Source organism: Panicum virgatum, chromosome 5N (genome assembly GCF_016808335.1).
Source record: "Panicum virgatum strain AP13 chromosome 5N, P.virgatum_v5, whole genome shotgun sequence".
Classification (NCBI taxonomy): domain Eukaryota; kingdom Viridiplantae; phylum Streptophyta; class Magnoliopsida; order Poales; family Poaceae; genus Panicum; species Panicum virgatum.
The window spans coordinates 61311417-61333205 of record NC_053149.1 but is presented as its reverse complement, the minus strand read 5'-3'; the positions used below and the strand labels follow the sequence as shown (position 1 = coordinate 61333205).

Here is a 21789-nt window from a genome sequence, read left to right as displayed (position 1 = left end):
TGAGCGCTTGTCGCTAATGTGGCGTCGCGCGAGATATTATAGCGCGTTTGTCAGATCTTCTAGAGCTGATTGTATGTTAAAGTCAGCAACTCTGCCAAACAGTTTTTTTTAAGAGAGAAGTGATTCTCTACTGATTTTGTAAGTTAATCCTACAAAATGAAGAGGCTAAGAGTTGAAAAAAGTTACTTGTTCTGATTCTGTGAAATGATTCTTTATTCTAATTTCAAAAATTTAGGCGTAGAGAATAAAAAAAAATCACTTTTAGCCACAGAATCAATTCTTTTGGAGAATCAGCTTACAGAGAATTAGAATGGAACTCTACTAAACAGATCCTTGCTCGCCCGTTCAGGCGTTCAATGCAGATCAAATCAAATTACTCTCATTTTCTTCCGTTCCACGGACCTGATACGGTGATACCGAGCCCCCAACGCCTGCTGCCTGACGAAATCTCCAACCCAAAACTATCGAGCAACTCCGCACACGTGTCACTCCCTCTGTCGCGGGCAGGATACTTCGTGAACACCTGCCAGGCACAAGGCATAACACTATCCGCACGTGGCGCGGACCCCCGAGATGGGGGACGGCGCCGGCAGCTGGAGGCGCGCGGCAGCCGAGCCACCCCGTGCAAAAAGAGTCAGAAACAATGGAGCCGTCACGGCGACCCCGGCGTCCCATTCGCCGAGATCGGCAGATCGCCAGGATTTTCTACAGTTTTCCGCGCGGAAAAAGCCCCGACCCGCGCCCCGCTCCTTTTGACCCCCTTGTGCTACGGGGGTTGCCGCCGTCGTCGACGGCCACCAGCGCCGCCGAACAGGGTCAGACCCTTTTCCACGCGGGAACCTTCGCGGCAGCCGCGCCCATCCTCATCCAAAGCCCACGAGGCGGGGAGGGGGAGGGGGCACGCCGGGCCCACGTCAGGCTCGGGGGGCGGCCAGTCGGCCACCGAGCTGGGCCGCGCGCGCAGCCCATATAAAAGGCGGCGGGGGCGGGGCACCCGCCTTGGTCGTCAAGGAAACAGCTCACGGGCAACGAGGATTTATCTAGCGGCTGCCAGCCAGCCGCCGTTCGAAACCGGACACGAGGAGGGGGAGACGCGGTCTCGTCTGGAGCCTGGTTCGAGAGCGAGCGCCCCATCCATCCATCCATCCATCCATCCATCAGGCTGTTTGGGGGATTGATTGCTTGAGTGCGAGGAGTAGGAGCAGGAGGAGGAAGATGGCAATGGCGGCGGCGGCGGCGGCGGCGGAGGGGAGCGGGCACAGGGACGCGGAGGCGGAGCTCAACCTGCCGCCGGGGTTCCGGTTCCACCCCACCGACGAGGAGCTCGTGGTGCACTACCTCTGCCGGAAGGTGGCGCGGCAGCAGCTGCCCGTGCCCATCATCGCCGAGGTCGACCTCTACAAGTTCGATCCCTGGAATCTCCCAGGTGCGTGGCCCCTCTCCTTCCTCTGCTTTCCTCTGTTCGTTTTTTTTTCATTCTCTTTATTTATCATCATGGATTCAAGGAAAATCTGCACTTATTTTCTGTCCTCGGAAAAGGGGAAGTTTATTATTCGCCCTCTTGTTGTTTATGGGTGATTCGTTTATCCGAGTATTTGGAGAATCGAACCGAATGACCTCGGTGGTGTGTTGCTCTGCTCTCTTCCTTCAGAGAAGGCGCTGTTCGGCCGCAAGGAGTGGTACTTCTTCACGCCGCGGGACCGCAAGTACCCGAACGGCTCGCGCCCCAACCGCGCCGCCGGGACGGGGTACTGGAAGGCCACCGGCGCCGACAAGCCCATCACGCCCAAGGGCTGCGCCAGGGCAGCGGGCATCAAGAAGGCGCTGGTGTTCTACTCCGGCAAGGCGCCCAGGGGCGTGAAGACCGACTGGATCATGCACGAGTACCGCCTCGCCGACGCGGACCGCGCCCCGGGCAAGAAGGGATCCCAGAAGGTGCGCGGCCATGGGCCACTCCATTCCTCCGGTTGCGTTCCATGGTGGTGCTCGGTGTTTGCGCGCCGTGCGTTCCCACTTGGCCTCTTGGTACTTGAATCGCTGACGTCTTTTTTGTTTCGCAGTTGGACGAGTGGGTGCTGTGCCGGCTGTACAACAAGAAGAACAACTGGGAGAAGGTGAAGGTGGAGAAGCTGGAGGCGGCGCCGCACCGCCACCACCGGCAGAGCGCGGGGGAGGTCAGGGACGCGCTCGCCGACTCCATGTCCGACAGCTTCCAGACGCACGACTCGGACATCGACAACGCCTCCGGCATGCAGAACAGCTTCGGGAACATGGCGCAGCAGGGGTTGCAGGCCATGCGGAACGGCCTCGGCCCCGTGACGGTGAAGGAGGACAACGACTGGTTCACCGGCCCGAACCTGGATGAGCTGCAGGCGCCTTACAGCATGGCGCAGATGGTGAATCCTATCCCGGTCCACCAGACGATGAATCTGGCAGCTGGGCAAGGCCATGGCTACTTGCAGTCGATGAGCTCGCCGTCGATGAAGATGTGGCAGACAATCTTGCCACCATTCTGAGAGTTGAGATGGAAAGGGAAAGACATGCTCTTGTAAATAATGGGCAATAGGAGTGGCTAGACAGGACTAGAAACAACAAATTGAAAGTTTGGAGGGTATGATTCTGCATAACTGTTGCTGTAGTCTTGTACTGTTTATTCATTCGTTAGATTGAGATCTATCTATGCATTTGTTAACCTGCAAAAAGCATCTACCTTTTCAGTTCTTGAGCAAAGTAAGTCTGAAGCTAGTAGTATTGTCATATATATGTTCAGTCTGAACTGAAATTTATTAAGGATTATTCTACAGCACATTTGGTCCTGGAATTCGTTTGGTCTTTATCTCATGGTGCTATTCTGTGGACGAGTAAGATGAGAGACAGATGTACCAGTCTAGTGTTTACTTTAGCCTGAGATCAAAATACGACTTTATTATTGGTTTTACTGTGGGATAACCTCAATACCTCATATTCCTTATCTTCCTAGTAGTATCTTTTGCATATGAGAGAAGTGATATCGAACAACCAAATCTAATTCTGAAACCGAGACGGTCCATTCACTGTTCCGTTCCACTAATGCTAGTAGTTTTGTCCGTTGTCATCATGCCATGACTCATGACCCATACGAGTTAGTGACACTTGCATTTGCATAGATTAGAGAGATACCATGAAAAAGACATATATGCGATAAGCCTGTTGAGTCGCACACAGTAAGTGATATCGTTTTCCTCAAGAAATGCGTCATCTATCATCTACATAGTATAGTTTAAAGCAACTTGCATCTGGTTGCAAGATAACGCCAAACTCTGGAGTGCATATCAGAAGAGTTCATGCGTGCAAGAAGATATACGTTAAAGATCCAGTTGCGATCAGCATCGGTATATCTTTGGGAATATGATAGAAAGGTCTTCAGACCGTACAAGGATAAGCTCTTTGACTTGGACCATGCTACCAGAAGTCTGATCTAAGCAGCCAGCTCCTAGGGCATTATTTTAAGCCACAAGGTAGCAATCTAAAGGGTATCTGATAGATTAGATGTATTCAGATATCAGAGACGAGATGAGCCCTATCGTCAGAATAAATCCATGCATAATGGCCATTGATTAATAGCAGGCTGGCGGCACCCACTCCCAGCTTCAAATCCAATGTGATCTTGTCGTCAGATTCTTCATACGCACATGCAAAGAAGCAATGCCAGCAGAAATTGTTGCAATGACTACATCGGTTTCGGCTGCAAACTTGCAATAGACCCGAGAGGAAAGAAAGAAAGAAATATATAGTGGTGCATTATGTATCATCCAGAAGAACAAGATAACACAATTCGGTATATGATATGTCAGTGGGCCCCATATACAATGAAATTGCTGAAACTGAAACATCATAGTATGGAACGTAGGAATTAAGTTTTGAGTTTCCGACCATACAGAATGAGAGGAATGAACATGGTGGAAAGTTGAACCTGCTTACAATACAAGTGCCAAGTAGGCTTCCGATGCGTGGTCAGTGGTCCTGCAGAACAGCAGCTGGGTGGAAACAAGTATTAACTCCTCCTGCTTGTAAAATGAGACTCAGAGATTACTTGCCAATGTCCTCAGTCAGGCCAATTCTGGTGGCAGCTCAGTCCCCACTGTTGTCCTCCATGGGATCTACCGCCTAATGGATCTCTGTATGGTATCTGCAGCTTTTGCTTGAAGCAAGAATGTCAAAAATCATCAGATCAGAAAGCTATGTTAATCTGCTTGTTGCTTTTTCCATCTCAATTTGCCCTGATTTTATTTGCAAAATCACCTCTAGTGCCCCTTTGATATTAAAGGAAGCGTTCAGGTGGGCTTAAAACCTACATGGCTCAGGAGAAGTTTTGTAAAAATATAATTGAACATCTGGTCAGTACCCAAGCTCAATGCGAAGAAATACAAATAGCATGCATCCACCTGAAAATGACTTGGCATATTTCAGTTTTCAACTTATCAATCAAGTGGCAAATAACTACAAAAAAACATACAGTAGTCCCCGTTTTCTGTGCAGCCAAGTATCTTTTTGAACTTGCAGCAGTTCTTCGGGAATCATAATAGGAACCCCTTCTATCCTGTTTCGATTCCTTTTATGAATTGCCCTTCAGAGCTAACTTTAACCTTGTCACTTTCTGGGAAGTCTGAGAGACACTGAACCACCCTTTGAACGACCCAAAGCTGATGCCTTGGCAAGCTCTCTACCTGCAAGCCAAGCTTGTATCATTTCTTGAGTCTTCTGCTCTGGTGCAAAGCCCTTAGCTTTCATCTCTTCGTAATACTTTGATGCCTCCTCTAGTCTTCCATTTAGGAATAATCCATGTATCAACACAATGTACGCACTCCGATCAGGGCTCAGCCCATTTGCAGGCATTGCACTCCATAGCTTCTCCACACTCTCATACTGCCTCCATCGGCAGAATTTCCTGATCAACATAATATAAGTGTCCATCTCTGGCTCACAGCGCAACTCTTTCATCCAAAGTAACAGATCAAATACATCACTGGGTCGGGCCACATTAAGCAATGCATGAAAGGTCCTCACTGAAGGAGGCAGGCCCCTTCCTAACATAGCATGAAACGTTTCCATTGCCTGTTGAACACGACGAGCCTTGCAAAGAGGCCCAATGAGAGAGTTAAAAGTCGCTGTGTCCGGGGCAACCTTCTTCTCCTCCATAGTCTGGAAAAGCATCTTCGCCTCCTCCACACAACATCCCTTTGCTAGTGCATACACAACTGCATTGTATACTTTCCGATCTGGTGCAATGCCAGCCTCCTTCATGCGGTTAAAGAGCTTCATGACAGAATCCAAACTCCCAGACTTTGAGAAGCATGAGATCATGCTCCCATACGACACAACGTCCCTGTCAATGCCCAGATTCCCCATGGCATTCCAAAACCTCTTCGCCTCCCGAACACTGGCGATAATGTTGCACCAACCATTGAGCACGATGTTGAAGCTCTTGGTCTCGAAGGGGAACTCCTTCTGGCTGGACATGAGCAGGTGATCCGCGTCCTGAACGTTCTTGTACCGGCATAGCCCACTCAGGAGGCCGTGGAACTTGGCGACGCCAGGACAGAATCCGAAGCTCGGCAGCGCGCGGAACGTGGCGACGGCGCCAGCGACGTCCCGCGCGGCGCAGTGGCGACGGATGAGGAGAAGCACCGCGGCCGGGGAGGCCGTCGATGCGCGGCGCATTTCGTCGAGCAGGGCGCGCGCGTCGTCGAAGTGGCGGTGCTGGGCGAGGATGGCGAGCATGGAGTGGGACGGGCGCCGGCCCGGCGCGTACCCGGGCTGCGCCGTGGCCCACCGGAATGCGGTGTGCGCAGCGGCGCAGCTGTTGCGGAGGCGCGCAAGCGCGGCCACCACGAGCGGCTCGGACGCTTCGGCGCCGCACCGGTCGAGGGCCCGCGCGGCGTCCGCCGCATTGGAGGCATTGATCTGGGCCGCCGCGACGACGGAGTCCACCCCACGGGCGACGTCGGGCGGGAGCTGCTGCTGATATTGGTCCGGGAAGGAAAAGGGGTCATCCTCGCCGTCGCCGCCACCGCCATCTGTGACGTGGTCTCCGGAAGAAGTGGCGAGGCGCGAGGACCCTGCGCAACATCGCCGGCGGCGCCGGCTCGTGCCGGCTGTTCAGGCGTCGCCGTGGAACAATTTCGAAAAGCCCCCCAGTTTATCGCTCATGTGTAGAACATCGTGATGTCGCTTGAGCTGAATAATTGAACGGGTTCATAGCATAGTTATTCGGACAGGACCGGATATCGAGCCGGTGAATCTACAGTTTGGTAGTTCTCTGGTCTAATCTAATCATAAAGAACCTACGAATTTTATACTGAGTGCATTACTTGAAGAACTAGAAAGTTATACAAAAGGGTCCAAATAGACTGAGCAAAAAAGGATAGGAAGGGTTGGCTGAATTCCTCTTTCATAACGGGAGGAAAGTTGGGGATAGCGGAACAAAGAAAGAGTTGGTTTGATAGTTTCGAATAGGATGAATTGTACCTCCCACAAATACTTCAAACCTGTATGATATCAAAATAGATAATTAGCAACGTAGAGTTGACCACATGTACAAATAAATTGTTAAATAATAGAATCGGATAAAGAAATTCCAACTAATCTAGCCACAAGTCCACAAAAATACTCATAATTTAACATTTTGTGTGTCTATGGTTGTTAGTTCAAATAATATGATGGCCAAAATATAATATATTAATAAAATAACGATGTTTCATAATGCATCATAGCAAGATATGTCTTAATTCAATAAATTTCATAAGATTTGGCGCTCTAGAGCCGTTTTACGGGATATACCGAAAAAAATATGCATGAAAAGATAATATATGTACATTTATAAATTAAAAAAAGAGTAAAATGCACTGGGGGTCCTTAAACTAGTGAGGGTGTGTCAAGTAGGTCCACGAACTCCGAAAATGCAGATTCGGCCCCCCTAATCTATTTAAGTGTGTCACTGAGGTCCAAAACCCCTTTGACCGGGTCTGACCGCCTACGTGGCTTGCCACGTCGGTCCTACCTGGACACAACAGTTGGCGAGGGCGGCCCCTGCTCGCCTCCTCCGCCCCTGCTCCGTCGCGCGTGGGGATGGCCGCCGGGGAGGAGGATGGCTGGCGCGGGGAGGCGCCGAGGCCGCCGTCAAGCATTGCCCCTGCCACCGCCGTCCAGGGCTGCCCCGAGCACCGTCGCTGCTGTCCCAAGCTGCCGGCGAGCGCGGCCCCCACCCTCGTCGTCCCGAGCCGCCGTCGAACACCGCCCCCACCCCCGCCACCGCCGTCCCTGGCCGCCCCCGAGCACCGCCCCTGCTGTCTTGGGCCGCCAGCGAGCGCCGACCCCGCCCTGTCCCGCGCCACCTGCTCCGCACCACCGCCGGCGGTCCCGCGCACCACCCCAGCTCCCGCCAAGAGCTCCGCGCCGCCCCCACCGCTTGCTCTGCGCCCCGCCGGTGGATCCGCTTCGCTCCCGCTCCAGCTCGCAACTTACTACTCGAGAAGCGAGCAGAGGGAGGAAGGGGGCGCAGGTGGCCTGAGCCGAAGACCATGCCCACGTCATCGCCGGTGGCCGGGTTGAGGAAGGCGCGCGAGGCGTGGTCGACGCACCCCTGCGTCCGCGGCCGAAGGCAGCCGCTGCGCTCGCCACCTGCTGGTCCGACGGCTACCGGGTGTGGATCCGCGTGTTGCCACCCCCTCCCGCCAGAAGCTTCCGTCGCCGATGGCCGTGGACGGTGGAGGCGCCATGGCTGCCCAGGATTTGGAGGAGGGTGCGAAGGAAGGAAAGGGGCACAGGAGGATGGAGACGAGGGAGAGGAATAGAAGTGAATTTGGAATGTCTGTTGGATTGCTCTTCATAATCTTCATAATCTGGCCGCCGCTCTTGGCCCGACGCAGGAGAGGGAGATGCGACGAGGCCGGCGGCACGGACGAGACCCGGCGGGATCCAGCGCTCCTACCTCCTCGGCGGCGGCCATGGCGGAGACTGGCGATGGCGCTCCGCGACGGCGGCACGCGGGAGGCCCGGCAGTAGCTCCGGCTTGCCTCCTCCCTTCTCGGCGGGTTCGGCCTGCGCGGTGCGGCGGACTGCTCGGCGGGGCCGGCCGGCGCGGCAGGGTGGCCTGCTGGACACGATGGAGGTGGGGCGGGTCGGCATGCGCGGCAGGGTGGCCTGCTGGACGCGACGGCGACGGCGGCGGCGCTCCGAGCTCCGGTGCCGACAGGGCCCGCCGAAATCCGCCCCTCCTCTCTCTTTGGTCCGGCGGCCATGCACCTTCCTACGCGCAGCCATGCACCTCGGGTGAGGGAGGGGGAGGGAGCTCCGCGGGGCGAGCGCGAGCGCCATGGCCCCGGGCTCGAGCTCGGAGCGCCGCCGCCATGGCCCCGCGCCCCGCCGTCGAGGGAGGGGGAGGGAGCCCCGCGGGGCGCACACGGGCGCCATGGCCACGGGCCCGAGCTCGGAGCGCCGCCGTCGCCGCCGGACCTGCGCGGATCCGGCCGCCGGCGCCGTCGTGGCCGGGAGGGGGAGAGGTGGGAGCAAGAGGGAGAGAGAGGCCGCCGCCGGGCCGAGCTCCGCCCTCGCCAACTGGTCCAGGTAGGACCGACGTGGCAGGCCACGTAGGCGGTCAGACCCGGTCAAAGAGGTTTTGGACCTCCAGTGACACATTTAAATAGATTAGAGGGCCGAATCTGCATTTTCGGAGTTCGTGGACCTACTTGACACACCCTCACTAGTTTAAGGACCCCCAGTGCATTTTACTCTTAAAAAAAGACTTAATTCCAAGATTCACCATTGTAAAACAACATCCAATGCTAAAATGAAGTGCACCATTGTAATGAGCTCGTCGAAATAATCAAAACAGACATACTATTTGTCTAATTGGGAGCCCGTATGAAAAAACCGGCCGATTCAATTGAACCCGACCGGTCTCATTGGTTCTATAACAAAAGTGACTAGTTCAATTAGTTTTTACCGGTTCGATTGTATGGATGGTTCGTGAAGCGAATTGAACTGCTATAGTCTTCGGTTTGGTCTTTTACTAGTCAGACCGCTGGTCCGATCCGGTCGTAGTACGGGGATTTAGAGGACTTGGACGCAGTTGCGTCAAGGGGCATGGAGGAGCTTCGATAGAAGTGGGGAAGCCATAGAGGAGATGTGATTAAGCATTGAGGATGAGGATTTCTAACCATTGAATGATGAAATTAAAATCGGGAAGGCTAGGTTGGGATGAGCCTGGTGGAAATGGGCTGCTCACTATATGTGCAAGGTCTTCAATTCCTCCATCATGGTTAGCTTATCCATGTATCCAACCGAACTAAGCACAGTTAGCTAATCTATGTAACCTAAGGCCCTGTTTAGTTCCAAAAAATTTTGTACACTGCATGTCACATCGAATATTCGAACACATGCATAGAGCATTAAATACAGTTAAAAAACTAATTATACACTCTAACTGATTAGCACGAGCTGAATCTTTTAAGTCTAATTAGTCTATAATTGAATATTATTTGTCAAAAAAACAACGAAATGTGCTATAATATCAAAACCCAAACTTTTTCACCAACTAAACACACCCTAAATATTGTCAACGGACATGATTGGGGGCAGCAATGCATAATCTGGTAAGGAATTGGGCGTGCAATTGATAAACAGAATGCAATGGCAACGCGGCAGGGAGCAGAATCACAGCATGGGATATCTTGGAGGAATTGGGCAATCATCAATGAGCACGAGGGAACGTGTGAAGCAAATCAGGCCAGCCATGCGAGATTCAAAATAAAAATCAGAGCAGCTAGTTGGGCCTAAATAGAGGAGAGAAGAAATCAGGCAAAACGTTCAAAGAAACCAGCACGAGGCGCAGCCTCTCACCCTTCCATCGAGAATTGAGATCTGTGTCTCGTGTGGTTGCTCGGCGAGAAAGCAGTTCGGATCCGGCGCAAGGGTCGACGTCAGCAGGTCGCAATATCCCGTCGTCCTTCGTTTTGGGGCTTGACTGTGACAGGCCCGCCGAGTTAAGATGTTTAATTAAGTGTAATCGTCGTTATTTGAATACATCAGACGCATTAGTTTAATTAAACGTAACTTGACAGTCTGTTTCCAACCCATAGACCAATCGATACACACCAGAAGTCTCGCACGAAGACGAGCGCAGAAGGTACCAGTATGATAAAATATTACAAAATAGTAAATAATATTAAGTCTTTTGCAAAATAGCTTTAAATTTAAAACTTACAAAAAAAATAATAGCAGCGTAAGAGAATCTAACTTACAGAGCATATGTTTACTAGAGAATAAATAAAACGGACTAAATAAGTCGAGAACTACCAAAACATGAAGACAAGACGCCATATCGAGCCCACCGATGTGAAGTCTAGTTAGCTCCTATACCTAAAATAGGATAAACAACAAACCCTGAGCAACTAATACTCAGCAAGACTTACCCAATCAGTGGGTATAACTTAGCCCACATATCTAGACATGCAAGATATCAGGCTGGTGGTTATTTTGCAGAAAAAGCGACTAGAGTAATTCCTTACTTTCATCATTTTAGCCCCAGATTTTATATAAATTAACCATAATCTATCATTTGCATAAACTAACTATAGCAAACATGGTGGAGCAACAAGTATTAAATCAATATAATAATCCTCATATTTATAACTTATCATCCCAACAACACTACGATGTTACTCGGTGACCAAGGTGCTTATATCCGACAGCGACCGATGGCGAATCGATCCGATTTAATCTTGCAAGGTGGATCTAACCAACACGGCACGCAAAAACCCCGTCGGACCCAACGCACCAATCTTTCCCCTCCCCGCCTCGAACAACAGAACTGCCCCACCTGCATATAGTCAGCCGAGCCCTACGAGAGACCACCAAAAGTAAACTCACGCATCCCAATTCTCCGCGGCCACTCGACTCGCCCTAAGGGGTGGGTAGAAGTTCTGTACTTTCGAAGCAAGACAGTACTCGGCTTACCGGTTTCGACCACCTCCTACTCTCAGTATGCGGCTAGTACAATTCAAACATGATCAGCAGGGCCAACAACCGTATGGTCCTTAATCGACACAGATGGGACTAAGACACCCAGGAACCCTGTCCTGCTGCCATACCTACACATCCTTATCATTCCCGTCTGGTCTCAATTATCCATTCATTCCATATCGAATACACAACTCATGTACTGGAATATGAATATATCATATATCTTGCAAGTAACTAGAAATTACTCGACTTCTAATCATCCTATATCTCGCGAGTGACAAGAGAGCACTCGTCTTCTACCGGGAACTATTAAGCATAGCACTTCTATCGTCCTATACATACTAGTATAACTCAAGGAAATCTAGGGATCATGCAACTAGGGTTCCAAATCATTCCTAAACCTAATGCACAAATAATAGAGACATATATAGGTGTCATAATTTGAAATAATAGGATGTGCACCGGGGCTTGCCTGGGGTAACACTAAGTCAGTGTTAATGCTATTAAGGCCTTAGGCCCTTCCGACCTTGGGCCGGGTCTCTAGTTGCTTCAGCGGGTCCTTCCATCTCCTGGCGATATCCGTCAAACACCGTCTTGTGGGTCGACTCTAACCCCGCGTGCTTCACGTCCACACGTGTATATCTAGCGCACCGAAATGAGGTGCAATAATGCATATGCATGAATATATATGAAATGCCAATTAATGCACATGCATATGACACAAATTAGTGCAGCTAAAATTCCCTACTTACTAAAGAATCATACTAAAAAATGAACTAGCTGGCGGACTGTCCGCAGCTCCACCTTGCCGACCTACCAGAACTACCAACGGCTCTGGATAAACTTACAACTATACCGCGGACTGTCCGCGATCCGGTAGCGGACTGTCCGCAGTACACCTTTGCAAACTCACCAGAACCAACAACTTCTCTGGACGAAATTCAAGCTCTACGGCGGACTGTCCGCTCCCCATTAGCGGACCATTCGCAGTTTACTCTGCCAATCCACCAGAGACAACGATGTCTCTAGACAAATTTCTAATCTTACCGGCGGACCGTCCGGCCCTCCTTGGCGGACCGTCCGCGGTTCATTTACGCAAGACTACCAGAAACACAACGCCTCTGGACAAACTCTATCCTAACTTGCGGACTGTCTGGCCCCCCTGAGCGGACCGTCCGCGGTTCGTCTTTTTAACATCGCACGACAGGCGGCAGCAAGCTCGGCGGCGGCGACCGTTCACCGGCGCCAGCGGCGCACAACGGAAGCGGAAAAAGGCCGGGGAGCACAAATAACTCACCACGAATCCATTCTTGCGGTCGGTTCAGGCGGAGGATGACCGGAGAAGCGGATCGACGGTGGATCAAAGCTTCAAGCGGGCTCCAATGGTGACCGGCGGTGGCGGGGGCGATTCCGACAGGGAAAAGCTGGGCTGGGGTTGGAGAAGGTGGGGGAGGTGCTGGGGAAGATGCTCGCGCAAGGAATCGGGATACGGTGGCCGGAGGAAGGAGATCAAAGGGAGGGGGAGACGGTGGAACGAGCGGACGAGTTCCGCTCGACTCTGGTCGACATGAGGAGGAAAAGGAGGTGATGACAGGCGGGTCCTACAACCAGATAAATATCTGGGTGTTGCCTAGGTGGACCGTCCACCGCTCCAGGGCGGACCGTCTGCCGCTCCAGGGCGGACCGTCCGGAGGCGGGGTGTTACAATCCTACCTCCTTAAAGAAATCTCATCCCGAGATTTAAGGGGAAAGGAAAAAAGGGCGAAAGTGAATTTCTAAGTTTCAGCTGATTTGATAATTTCTTACTTGATATGGTTCTGGAGGACATAAGTTCGCTAGCAACCAGACAGTCATTACCTAAATGGAGACTAACCGTGCCGCGGAGTGGAGTAATCAATTGTGTAGCTCCTATATTTCAGCTTTTGCAGTGAGTGACTGGGGATAATATGTGTGGTCTCAATCACTATCAAAGTCAGCTGAAAAGGGGCCAGTTGTCTAATAGGATCCTGTAAAGAAGAAAGGTTCTAAGCTAGGTCAAGCTGATTTCTTCTACTTGCCGTCTCTCTTCAACAAAACCGGTGTACATTTCTCGTGGTGGATTCGCTAATGGGTCACCTACTATGAACTTCAACCTTACCATGGTTAAACCCTCGGCATATTTTTATCCTTCTTTACCTTTAGAACACGATGTTACTCTTAATAACCATAGATCAAGTCGATTCTTAAAGGAAGTGTATTCTCGCTTGGTTGGAACATAAATCATTACCTACACATTGAAAGCTTCGAGGAACTAATGGAAATCAGAAAGAGAGGGCACCAAGACTACATCCTTGCTCAACTTCGTTTATTAACTAGGTGGTATGATGCAAGATGCACATATTACTATGCAGGTTAATGGCTATGATCCCCAGAAATTCAAACGTCAAACAACCCGTTAGCATACTCTCAGAGAGCCTACCCCTTAAAGAATAAACACAGGAGAAATTAAATTCCAAATATTGCACAAAAAGACATGATGGTGTAGTCTCGTCCACATGCACTTAAGCACCGGCGCGCTCCCAGGAGCACAATCGCGTGGCGGCCGCACACGCGAGGCCCTAGATCCCGTCGCAGCACTATAGGGTGTGGGACAAATCTTCACCATATAAAAACCAATAATAGAAATCCGAATAACACGATTGGATACAAAGAGATTAGAGAGCAGCCAGAAAATACGTTCAAAAGCATGAAATCCACATGGTCAGCCAAACTACCACCAAATTTTTCCCTAACCTTGCATGACCCAACAATGCAATATGATGTGATGCAATAGTGTGGTTGCCATGCAATAAACATGGAACCTTATTAATGCAGGATAACTATACTGAATGTGCTCAAGTTTCTAATTTATTTATATTTATTTAAGCAAGAATGCAAGCGGAACCACTCTAGGTATAGGAATCAAGGCGATTAGAAATAAACGAATACTCATACTAGGAGAATAACAGGGTGGTTTTAGTTATCAAGAATGATCGGGATGGGTGATCTTCGAGCATTTGAAGGAATAGCCTAGAGACAAATTAACATTGACCAACAATAGGAATATCAATACTTGAATAAATTGGAATGGTCAATGAACCACAGATAGTATGATCTTAGCTATTTTTCCTAGATCATAATCTAACACGGAATAAAAAGTCTATATTGAAAAGGTATCGAAGAGGTCTACCACTACTGAGGGTTCTTCTCGTATCATCTTCATATTTCGAAACGGCCAAATTGTAGACACCCTGCAGAGTACTAATTTTGTCTAACATCTCGATGCGGAGTAGTCAAATTTCAGAACCCACAAACTAAGGATCTAAAAATTTACAATTCTTGACAACACCTAAAACTGAGTTACCTACAACTTTGAAACCATGAATTTATTCAAATTTTTATAAAATAGAGTCCTAATCAACACACTTCCTAAAACTTCCTATCATTAAAATGATCTTAATGGTGGGGACCGCAAATGGCAGCATAGCACAAAATTTTTAACCAACCAACAAAACACAAGAAATGAATTTAAATGAATGACATAGTGCATGAATTTAAATGACTAACATGATGCATGCACGCCCTATACGTTGTTGTTTTAACTCTCAAGATGACAAGATCAATCAGAAGGCTTCATCATCGGAAACGAAGAACATTAACCACTACTATATTTGTACTTCGCATTTCAACTATTTAATTAAATAGATACGTTTTGTTCAAGCACGATACACTGATTTTCAGGTTTTTCTAATCATGTATAGTTCGAAATTACTGAAAGGAGATGTGCCGGGTGTGAAGGAATTTATACAAAACTTACTAATAACACCCGAAGCAAAACAATATGATCAATATGATAAAATGTTAATAACTATTCAAAGCAAAAACCGTACGTACGATATGATATATGCATGACCTATACGTCCTCACAAAAATAAAATTTTTGCCACTCAAACTATGGCAATATACAGAGGTCCCTGCGGTGGCACCATACGTACTCTCCCTATATACTAGCCGTCTATTACTAATTCTTTCCTACGTAAGCGGGGTTAGTGTACCTGCAGAAGAATCACATCATATATAAATATTTATATCTAAAAATGATAATCGCCTGGAAATTAGTTGCTATTATATATATCTAGCCACCTGATATAACCTACACTATATAGGGCTTACGATCTAATCTCTCCTACTCCCTTAATCGCAAAGAAACGTAGATTTCTAAAATTTATTTTTAGTTTTGAAAACACCAAAATAATATTGCTGGTACCCCTGGTGCATTTCAGCTCTGATACCAGCTGTGACAGACCCGCCGAGTTAAGATGCTTAATTAAGCGTAACCGCCATCATTTGAACACATCAGGCGCATTAGCTTAATTAAACGTAACTTGACAGCCTGTTTCCAACTCACAGGCCAATCGAAACACACCAGAAGTCTCGTACGAAGGCGAGCGCAGAAGATACGAGCATGATAAAATATTACAAAATAGTAAATAATATTAAGGCTTTTGCAAAACATCTTTAAATTTAAAACTTACAAAAGAAAAGATATCAGCGGAAGAGAATCTAACTTACAGAGCACATGTTTACTAGAGAATGGATAAAACGAACTAAATAAGTCGAGAACTATCAAAACGTGAAGACAAGGCGCAACATCGAGACCACCGATGTGAAGCCTAGTTAGCTCCTATACCTGAAATAGGGTAAACAACAAACTCTGAGCAACTAATACTCAATAAGACTTACCCGACCAGTGGGTATAACTTAGCCCACATATCTAGACATGCAAGGCATCTGGCTGGTGGTTATTTTGCAGAAAAAGCAACTAGAGTAATTCCTTACTTTCATCATTTTAGCCCTAGATTCTATATAAATTAACCATAATCTATCATTTGCATAAACTAACTATAACAAACATGGTGGAGCAACAAGTATTAAATCAATGTAATAATCCTCATATTTGTAACTTATCATCCCAACATACGCTATGATGTGACTCGGTGACCAAGGTGCTCATATCCGAGAGCGACTGACGGCGAATCGATCCGATTTAACCTTGCAAGGTGGACCTAACCAACACGGCACGCAAAAGCCCCGTCGGACCCAACGCACCAACTTTTCCCCTCCCCGTCTCGAACTACAGAACCGCCCTACCTGCATATAGTCAGCCGAGCCCTACGATAGACCACCAAAAGTAAACTCATGCATCCCAATTCTCCGCGGCCACTCGACTCGCCCTAAGGGGTGTGTCGGTACCCCAGGACTGGGGTACCCCCTCTTGCTGTGACTAGGCAAGAGCCTTTGTAGTCATCCTTGACTACAACCAAACAGCCGGACCCCTGCAGTCCGAAGTCCTGTCCTCCCGACAAAGGTCCGGACCTGTTCCACGGCCGGGGAAGGTCTGGGAACGCCACGTGTCCCAGGAAAAACAGGCGCTCAAGCGCAAGCAGCCAGGGCTCCGGACCTCCCAAGGAATCCGGACCCCCGCGGGGTCCCGGACCCCTCATAGGGTCCTGGATAGCAACCGGACCCCTCTCCAAGGGAAAGTTTGGACGCCCCGCCTCAGGGTGGTCCGGGGCCGACACGTGTATGAGGCCCTTGGTCTCCATATTGAGGTCCACCTACCTTCGCATTTATTGCGGTAGGTGGACGTCCACTTTGATATAGTGGAAGCCGAGGCGTTTGACTGACCAGGGGGCACTATTGATCGCGTATTACCAAGGCAGTGGAGCCGATGGCGCCGCCCATGCCGCGTCTGCCAGTCTGCCGTAACAGTCGGATACGACGGCTCGGCTTCACCCATTATGACGCTACATAATAGCCTCAGCAGGCCACGCCGCAAGCTACGCTACTCCAACGGGCGCCTCGCTGACGGGACAAGAGAAGACCCCCTGTGTCAGAAGAGCAGCAGTACGCATATGGAAGGAAAGATTCGCTACCACTGTAGCCACAGTCACGTTGGGCCCACCTGTCGGGGCATCAACGTTCTATGTATCCGCCCCCCCCTTTGATCTATAAAAGGGGAGAGCGCCGTTAGAAAACCTCAGGCTGGGTAAGAGCCAAGACCAGCAGAGGATAGATTCATTCACACAACCAAGACAATACATCTCCCAGTGGACGTAGGGTATTACGCTCCGGCGGCCCGAACCACTCTAAATCGTGTGTTCCTGAGTCCCAATCTCAGCGTAGATCTAGCCCCATCGCCTAGTACTTCCCCGAGTACTCCCTCACTGGGAATAGGCGGGTGCGCTCCGCCACCCGGCTGTGGGTACCCCTGAAAATCCCCGCGACATTTTGGCGCCGTCCGTGGGGAAGACAGGCGTTGGCTGGATCTTCAGGCCTCTGGGCTGCGTTCTCCCTCTGCAACGGCAAACTTGAAGATGAAGGAAGGCACACTCACTCCGCATGCTATGGCACCGGCGCTCCGACGACCTCGGTGCGGCGGCGCACGGCAGCGGCGTCTGCTGTGTGTCGCCACCGCGACACCTCAGAGCCGGCGTAGCAGCATGCAGCGGAGGCGCCGCTGCGCGCCGCCGCTCCTACGTCGACTCAAGGTTTTCTCTCAAGCAACGGCCACGCCCCCTCTGCGATGGCATGACGTCGGCTCAAGGCTTTCTCTCAACTTGGAGTCTAGAGCCGACAGCCATCCCAGAGGAAGTTGACTGAGACCTCCTGCCGCAGCAGCACCGGAGATCCACCTCAGCGTTGCTCGGTGCTGCTGCAGGCAGGACCCCGCCACCTCGCGCGGGGGCCCTTGGCGCTAGCACCAAGGACAAGCCGGCGAACGACCGCACTTCTCCACGCGTCGCACCGGTCCATCTGCTGCGCAAGGGTTCTGGTTTCCATCGGCAACGGCGACGGCAGGGGGAGGGGGCCTCTTCCATTCAAGGCCAAAGAATTTGTCTCATGCCATGTAAGCATGTGACAGCTCTTAGGCAAGGAGGGGCCCCCCGAGCTCCCGAGGTGATCCTGGATGATGCGGTTCAGGCACGTCCAAGGTGCCTTCACCTCCGAAGAACACGCTGTATAGCATGCAGCCGTAGGTTACTCCTAAGAAAGGAATAAGAGAATTTCTCCTTTGTAATAGCGTGGTGTCTATGTGTGTGTCCAGAGCGGTTAAGGTCCGACCTTGTAAACCCGGCCTCTGGCCCTATCACACAAACAGGCAAAAGCGGTCTGGAGCGGTGGAGGTCCGACCTCGTAATCCCGACCTCTGATGTATACCGTGATAACCACAATGATAAAGGAGATTTTCTTTCTTGACCTTATCTAGGCTCCACCCCGGTTACATTCATTCATTCTGGATGGCTGTTTTTTCGGTTGACCATTTCTTCCTCCCAAACAGAGTCTTTACCATTGTTGCTAACAATCCAAGTTGAGTTGCTGGCTTGTGGTCAGGTGAAGACACCCCTTCTAGCTGGAAGGCAGTCCGGACCCCTAGGGACCTGCTCTGGAGAAGTGGTATTTGTATCCTGGGGTAGAGAAGCTCCGCGTGGCTTAGCCTGGTAATGTACCCTAAGTTTACGTACTTCACTACCCTGTTACAAGTACTCTAGTATCCAGGACTGCTGACTTTAGAGGTCCCGGGCTCTCTTCTAGTATAAGGCTTGGTTTCTTTGCACCTTACTATGAGGTCCGGTAACATGCTTCATCGGATTGTCAGCAACGGCCGCTCCGGCGGAGACCGCTCGCCCCGGTCGCTCCAAGTCCACTCCGGTGGCCCGCTCCGGCGGAGACCGCTCGCCCCGGTCGCTCCAAGTCCACTCCGGTGGCCCGCTCCGGCGGAGACCGCTCGCCCCGGTCGCTCCAAGTCCACTCCGGTGGCCCGCTCCGGCGGAGACCGCTCGCCCCGGTCGCTCCAAGTCCACTCCGGTGGCCCGCTCCGGCGGAGACCGCTCGCCACGGTCGACAAAAGCCGGGTCCGGGAAGTAGTGCTACCCCCTGAGCGATCCGAAGTCCGTGTAGCCGCTTAGCTTGGTTCCGTACCCTAAGCCTACACCTTCGTCGCCCCGTGGAGAGCACTCTAGTACCTAAACCAGGCAACAAGCATACCGGCCTCAGGGGTCCGGGATGCCCACTCTCTCCAAGAGCACACCAACGCAATCAAGTTGCGTAGGAACACATCACGGTGGTGGCCCCACCCGCGGGTTCGGACCTCTCCCGAGGTGGGCCCGGGGGCCACTGTCGGTACCCCAGGACTGGGGTACCCCCTCTTGCTGTGACTAGGCAAGAGCCTTTGTAGTCATCCTTGACTACAACCAAACAGCCGGACCCCTGCAGTCCGAAGTCCTGTCCTCCCGACAAAGGTCCGGACCTGTTCCACGGCCGGGGAAGGTCTGGGAACGCCACGTGTCCCAGGAAAAACAGGCGCTCAAGCGCAAGCAGCCAGGGCTCCGGACCTCCCAAGGAATCCGGACCCCCGCGGGGTCCCGGACCCCTCATAGGGTCCTGGATAGCAACCGGACCCCTCTCCAAGGGAAAGTTTGGACGCCCCGCCTCAGGGTGGTCCGGGGCCGACACGTGTATGAGGCCCTTGGTCTCCATATTGAGGTCCACCTACCTTCGCATTTATTGCGGTAGGTGGACGTCCACTTTGATATAGTGGAAGCCGAGGCGTTTGACTGACCAGGGGGCACTATTGATCGCGTATTACCAAGGCAGTGGAGCCGATGGCGCCGCCCATGCCGCGTCTGCCAGTCTGCCGTAACAGTCGGATACGACGGCTCGGCTTCACCCATTATGACGCTACATAATAGCCTCAGCAGGCCACGCCGCAAGCTACGCTACTCCAACGGGCGCCTCGCTGACGGGACAAGAGAAGACCCCCTGTGTCAGAAGAGCAGCAGTACGCATATGGAAGGAAAGATTCGCTACCACTGTAGCCACAGTCACGTTGGGCCCACCTGTCGGGGCATCAACGTTCTATGTATCCGCCCCCCCCCTTTGATCTATAAAAGGGGAGAGCGCCGTTAGAAAACCTCAGGCTGGGTAAGAGCCAAGACCAGCAGAGGATAGATTCATTCACACAACCAAGACAATACATCTCCCAGTGGACGTAGGGTATTACGCTCCGGCGGCCCGAACCACTCTAAATCGTGTGTTCCTGAGTCCCAATCTCAGCGTAGATCTAGCCCCATCGCCTAGTACTTCCCCGAGTACTCCCTCACTGGGAATAGGCGGGTGCGCTCCGCCACCCGGCTGTGGGTACCCCTGAAAATCCCCGCGACAGGGTGGGTAGAAGTTCTGTACTTTCGAAGCAAGGCAGTACTCGGCTTACCGGTTTCGACTACCTCCTACTCCCGGCATGCGGCTAGTACAATTCAAACATGATTAGCAGGGCCAACAACGGTACAGTCCTTAATCGACACAGACGGGACTAAGACACCCAGGAACCCTGTCCTGCTGTCATACCTACACATCCTTATCATTTCCGTCCGGTCTCAATTCTCCATTCATTCCATATCGAGTACACAACTCATGTACTGGAATATGAATATATCATATATCTCAGCAAGTAACCGGAAATTACTCGAGTTCTAATCATCCTATATCTCGCGAGTGACAAGAGAGCACTCGTCTTCTACCGGGAACCATTAAGCATAGCACTTCTATCGTCCTATACATACTAGTATAACTCAAGGAAATCTAGGGATCATGCAACTAGGGTTCCAAATCATTTCTAAAACTAATGCACAAATAATAGAGACATATATAGGTGTCATAATTTGAAATAATAGGATGTGCACCGGGGCTTGCCTGGGGTAACACTAAATCAGTGTTAATGCTATTAAGGTCTTGGGCCCTTCCGACCTTGGGCCGGGTCTTTGGTTGCTTCAGCAGGTCCTTCCATCTCCTGGCGATATCCGTCGAACACCGTCTTGTGGGTCGACTCCAACACCGCGTGCTTCACGTCCACACGTGTATATCTAGCACACCTAAATGAGGTGCAATAATGCATATGCATGAATATATATGAAATGCCAATTAATGCACATGCATATGACACAAATTAGTGCAGCTAAAATTCCCTTCTTACAAAAGAATCATACTAAAAAATGAACTAGCTGGCGGACTGTCCGCAGCTCAACCTTGCCGACCTACCAGAACTACCAACGGCTCTGGATAAACTTACAACTATACCGCGGACTGTCCGCGATCCGGTAGCGGACTGTCCGCAGTACACCTTTGCAAACTCACCAGAACCAACAACTTCTTTGGACGAAATTCAAGCGCTACGACGGACTGTCCGCTCCCCATTAGCGGACCGTCCGCAGTTCACTCTGTCAATCCACCAGAGACAACGACGTCTCTAGACAAATTTCTAATCTTACCGGCGGACCGTCCGGCCCTTCTTGGCGGACCGTCCGCGGTTTATTTACGCGAGACTACCAGAAACACAACGCCTCTAGACAAACTCTATTCTAACTTGCGGACTGTCCGGCCCCCCTGAGCGGACCGTCCGCGGTTCGTCTTTTTAACATCGCACGATAGGCGGCAGCAAGCTCGGCGGTGGCGGCGGCGGCCGTTCACCGGCGCCGGCGGCCGTTCACCGGCGCCGGCGGCGCACAACGAAAGGGGAAAAGGCCGGGGAGCACAAATAACTCACCACGAATCCATTCTTGCGGTCGGTTCGGGCGGAGGATGACCGGAGAAGCGGATCGACGGTGGAGCAAGGCTTCAAGCGGGCTCCAATGGTGACCGGCGGTGGCGGGGGCGATTCCGACCGGGAAAAGCTGGGTTGGGGGTTGGAGAAGGTGGAGGAGGTGCTGGGGA

General features: G+C 51.2%; 3 protein-coding genes across 3 annotated transcripts; 2 read left to right on the top strand and 1 right to left on the bottom strand.

Moving 5' to 3' along the window:
• The first annotated feature begins 1001 nt into the window (after positions 1-1001).
• On the top strand, positions 1002-2821 carry LOC120675963 (NAC domain-containing protein 68-like). The gene is made up of 3 exons (XM_039957163.1): positions 1002-1426; positions 1652-1935; positions 2061-2821. Exons 1-3 carry the CDS (start codon positions 1216-1218, stop codon positions 2514-2516), a joined length of 951 nt encoding a protein of 316 aa, XP_039813097.1. The 5' UTR covers positions 1002-1215; the 3' UTR covers positions 2517-2821.
• Positions 2822-3805: 984 nt separating this feature from the next.
• LOC120675030 (pentatricopeptide repeat-containing protein At5g15010, mitochondrial-like) lies at positions 3806-6138 on the bottom strand (the record flags this gene model as incomplete). The annotated part of the gene is made up of 1 exon (XM_039956119.1): positions 3806-6138. A coding segment is annotated over one exon (1509 nt), but the record flags the coding sequence as incomplete, so codon positions are not given.
• A 969-nt stretch (positions 6139-7107) lies between these two features.
• Positions 7108-7590, top strand: LOC120675029 (neural Wiskott-Aldrich syndrome protein-like). The gene has a single exon (XM_039956118.1). The coding sequence runs from the start codon at positions 7108-7110 to the stop codon at positions 7588-7590; it is 483 nt and encodes a 160-aa protein (XP_039812052.1).
• Positions 7591-21789: the final 14199 nt, after the last annotated feature.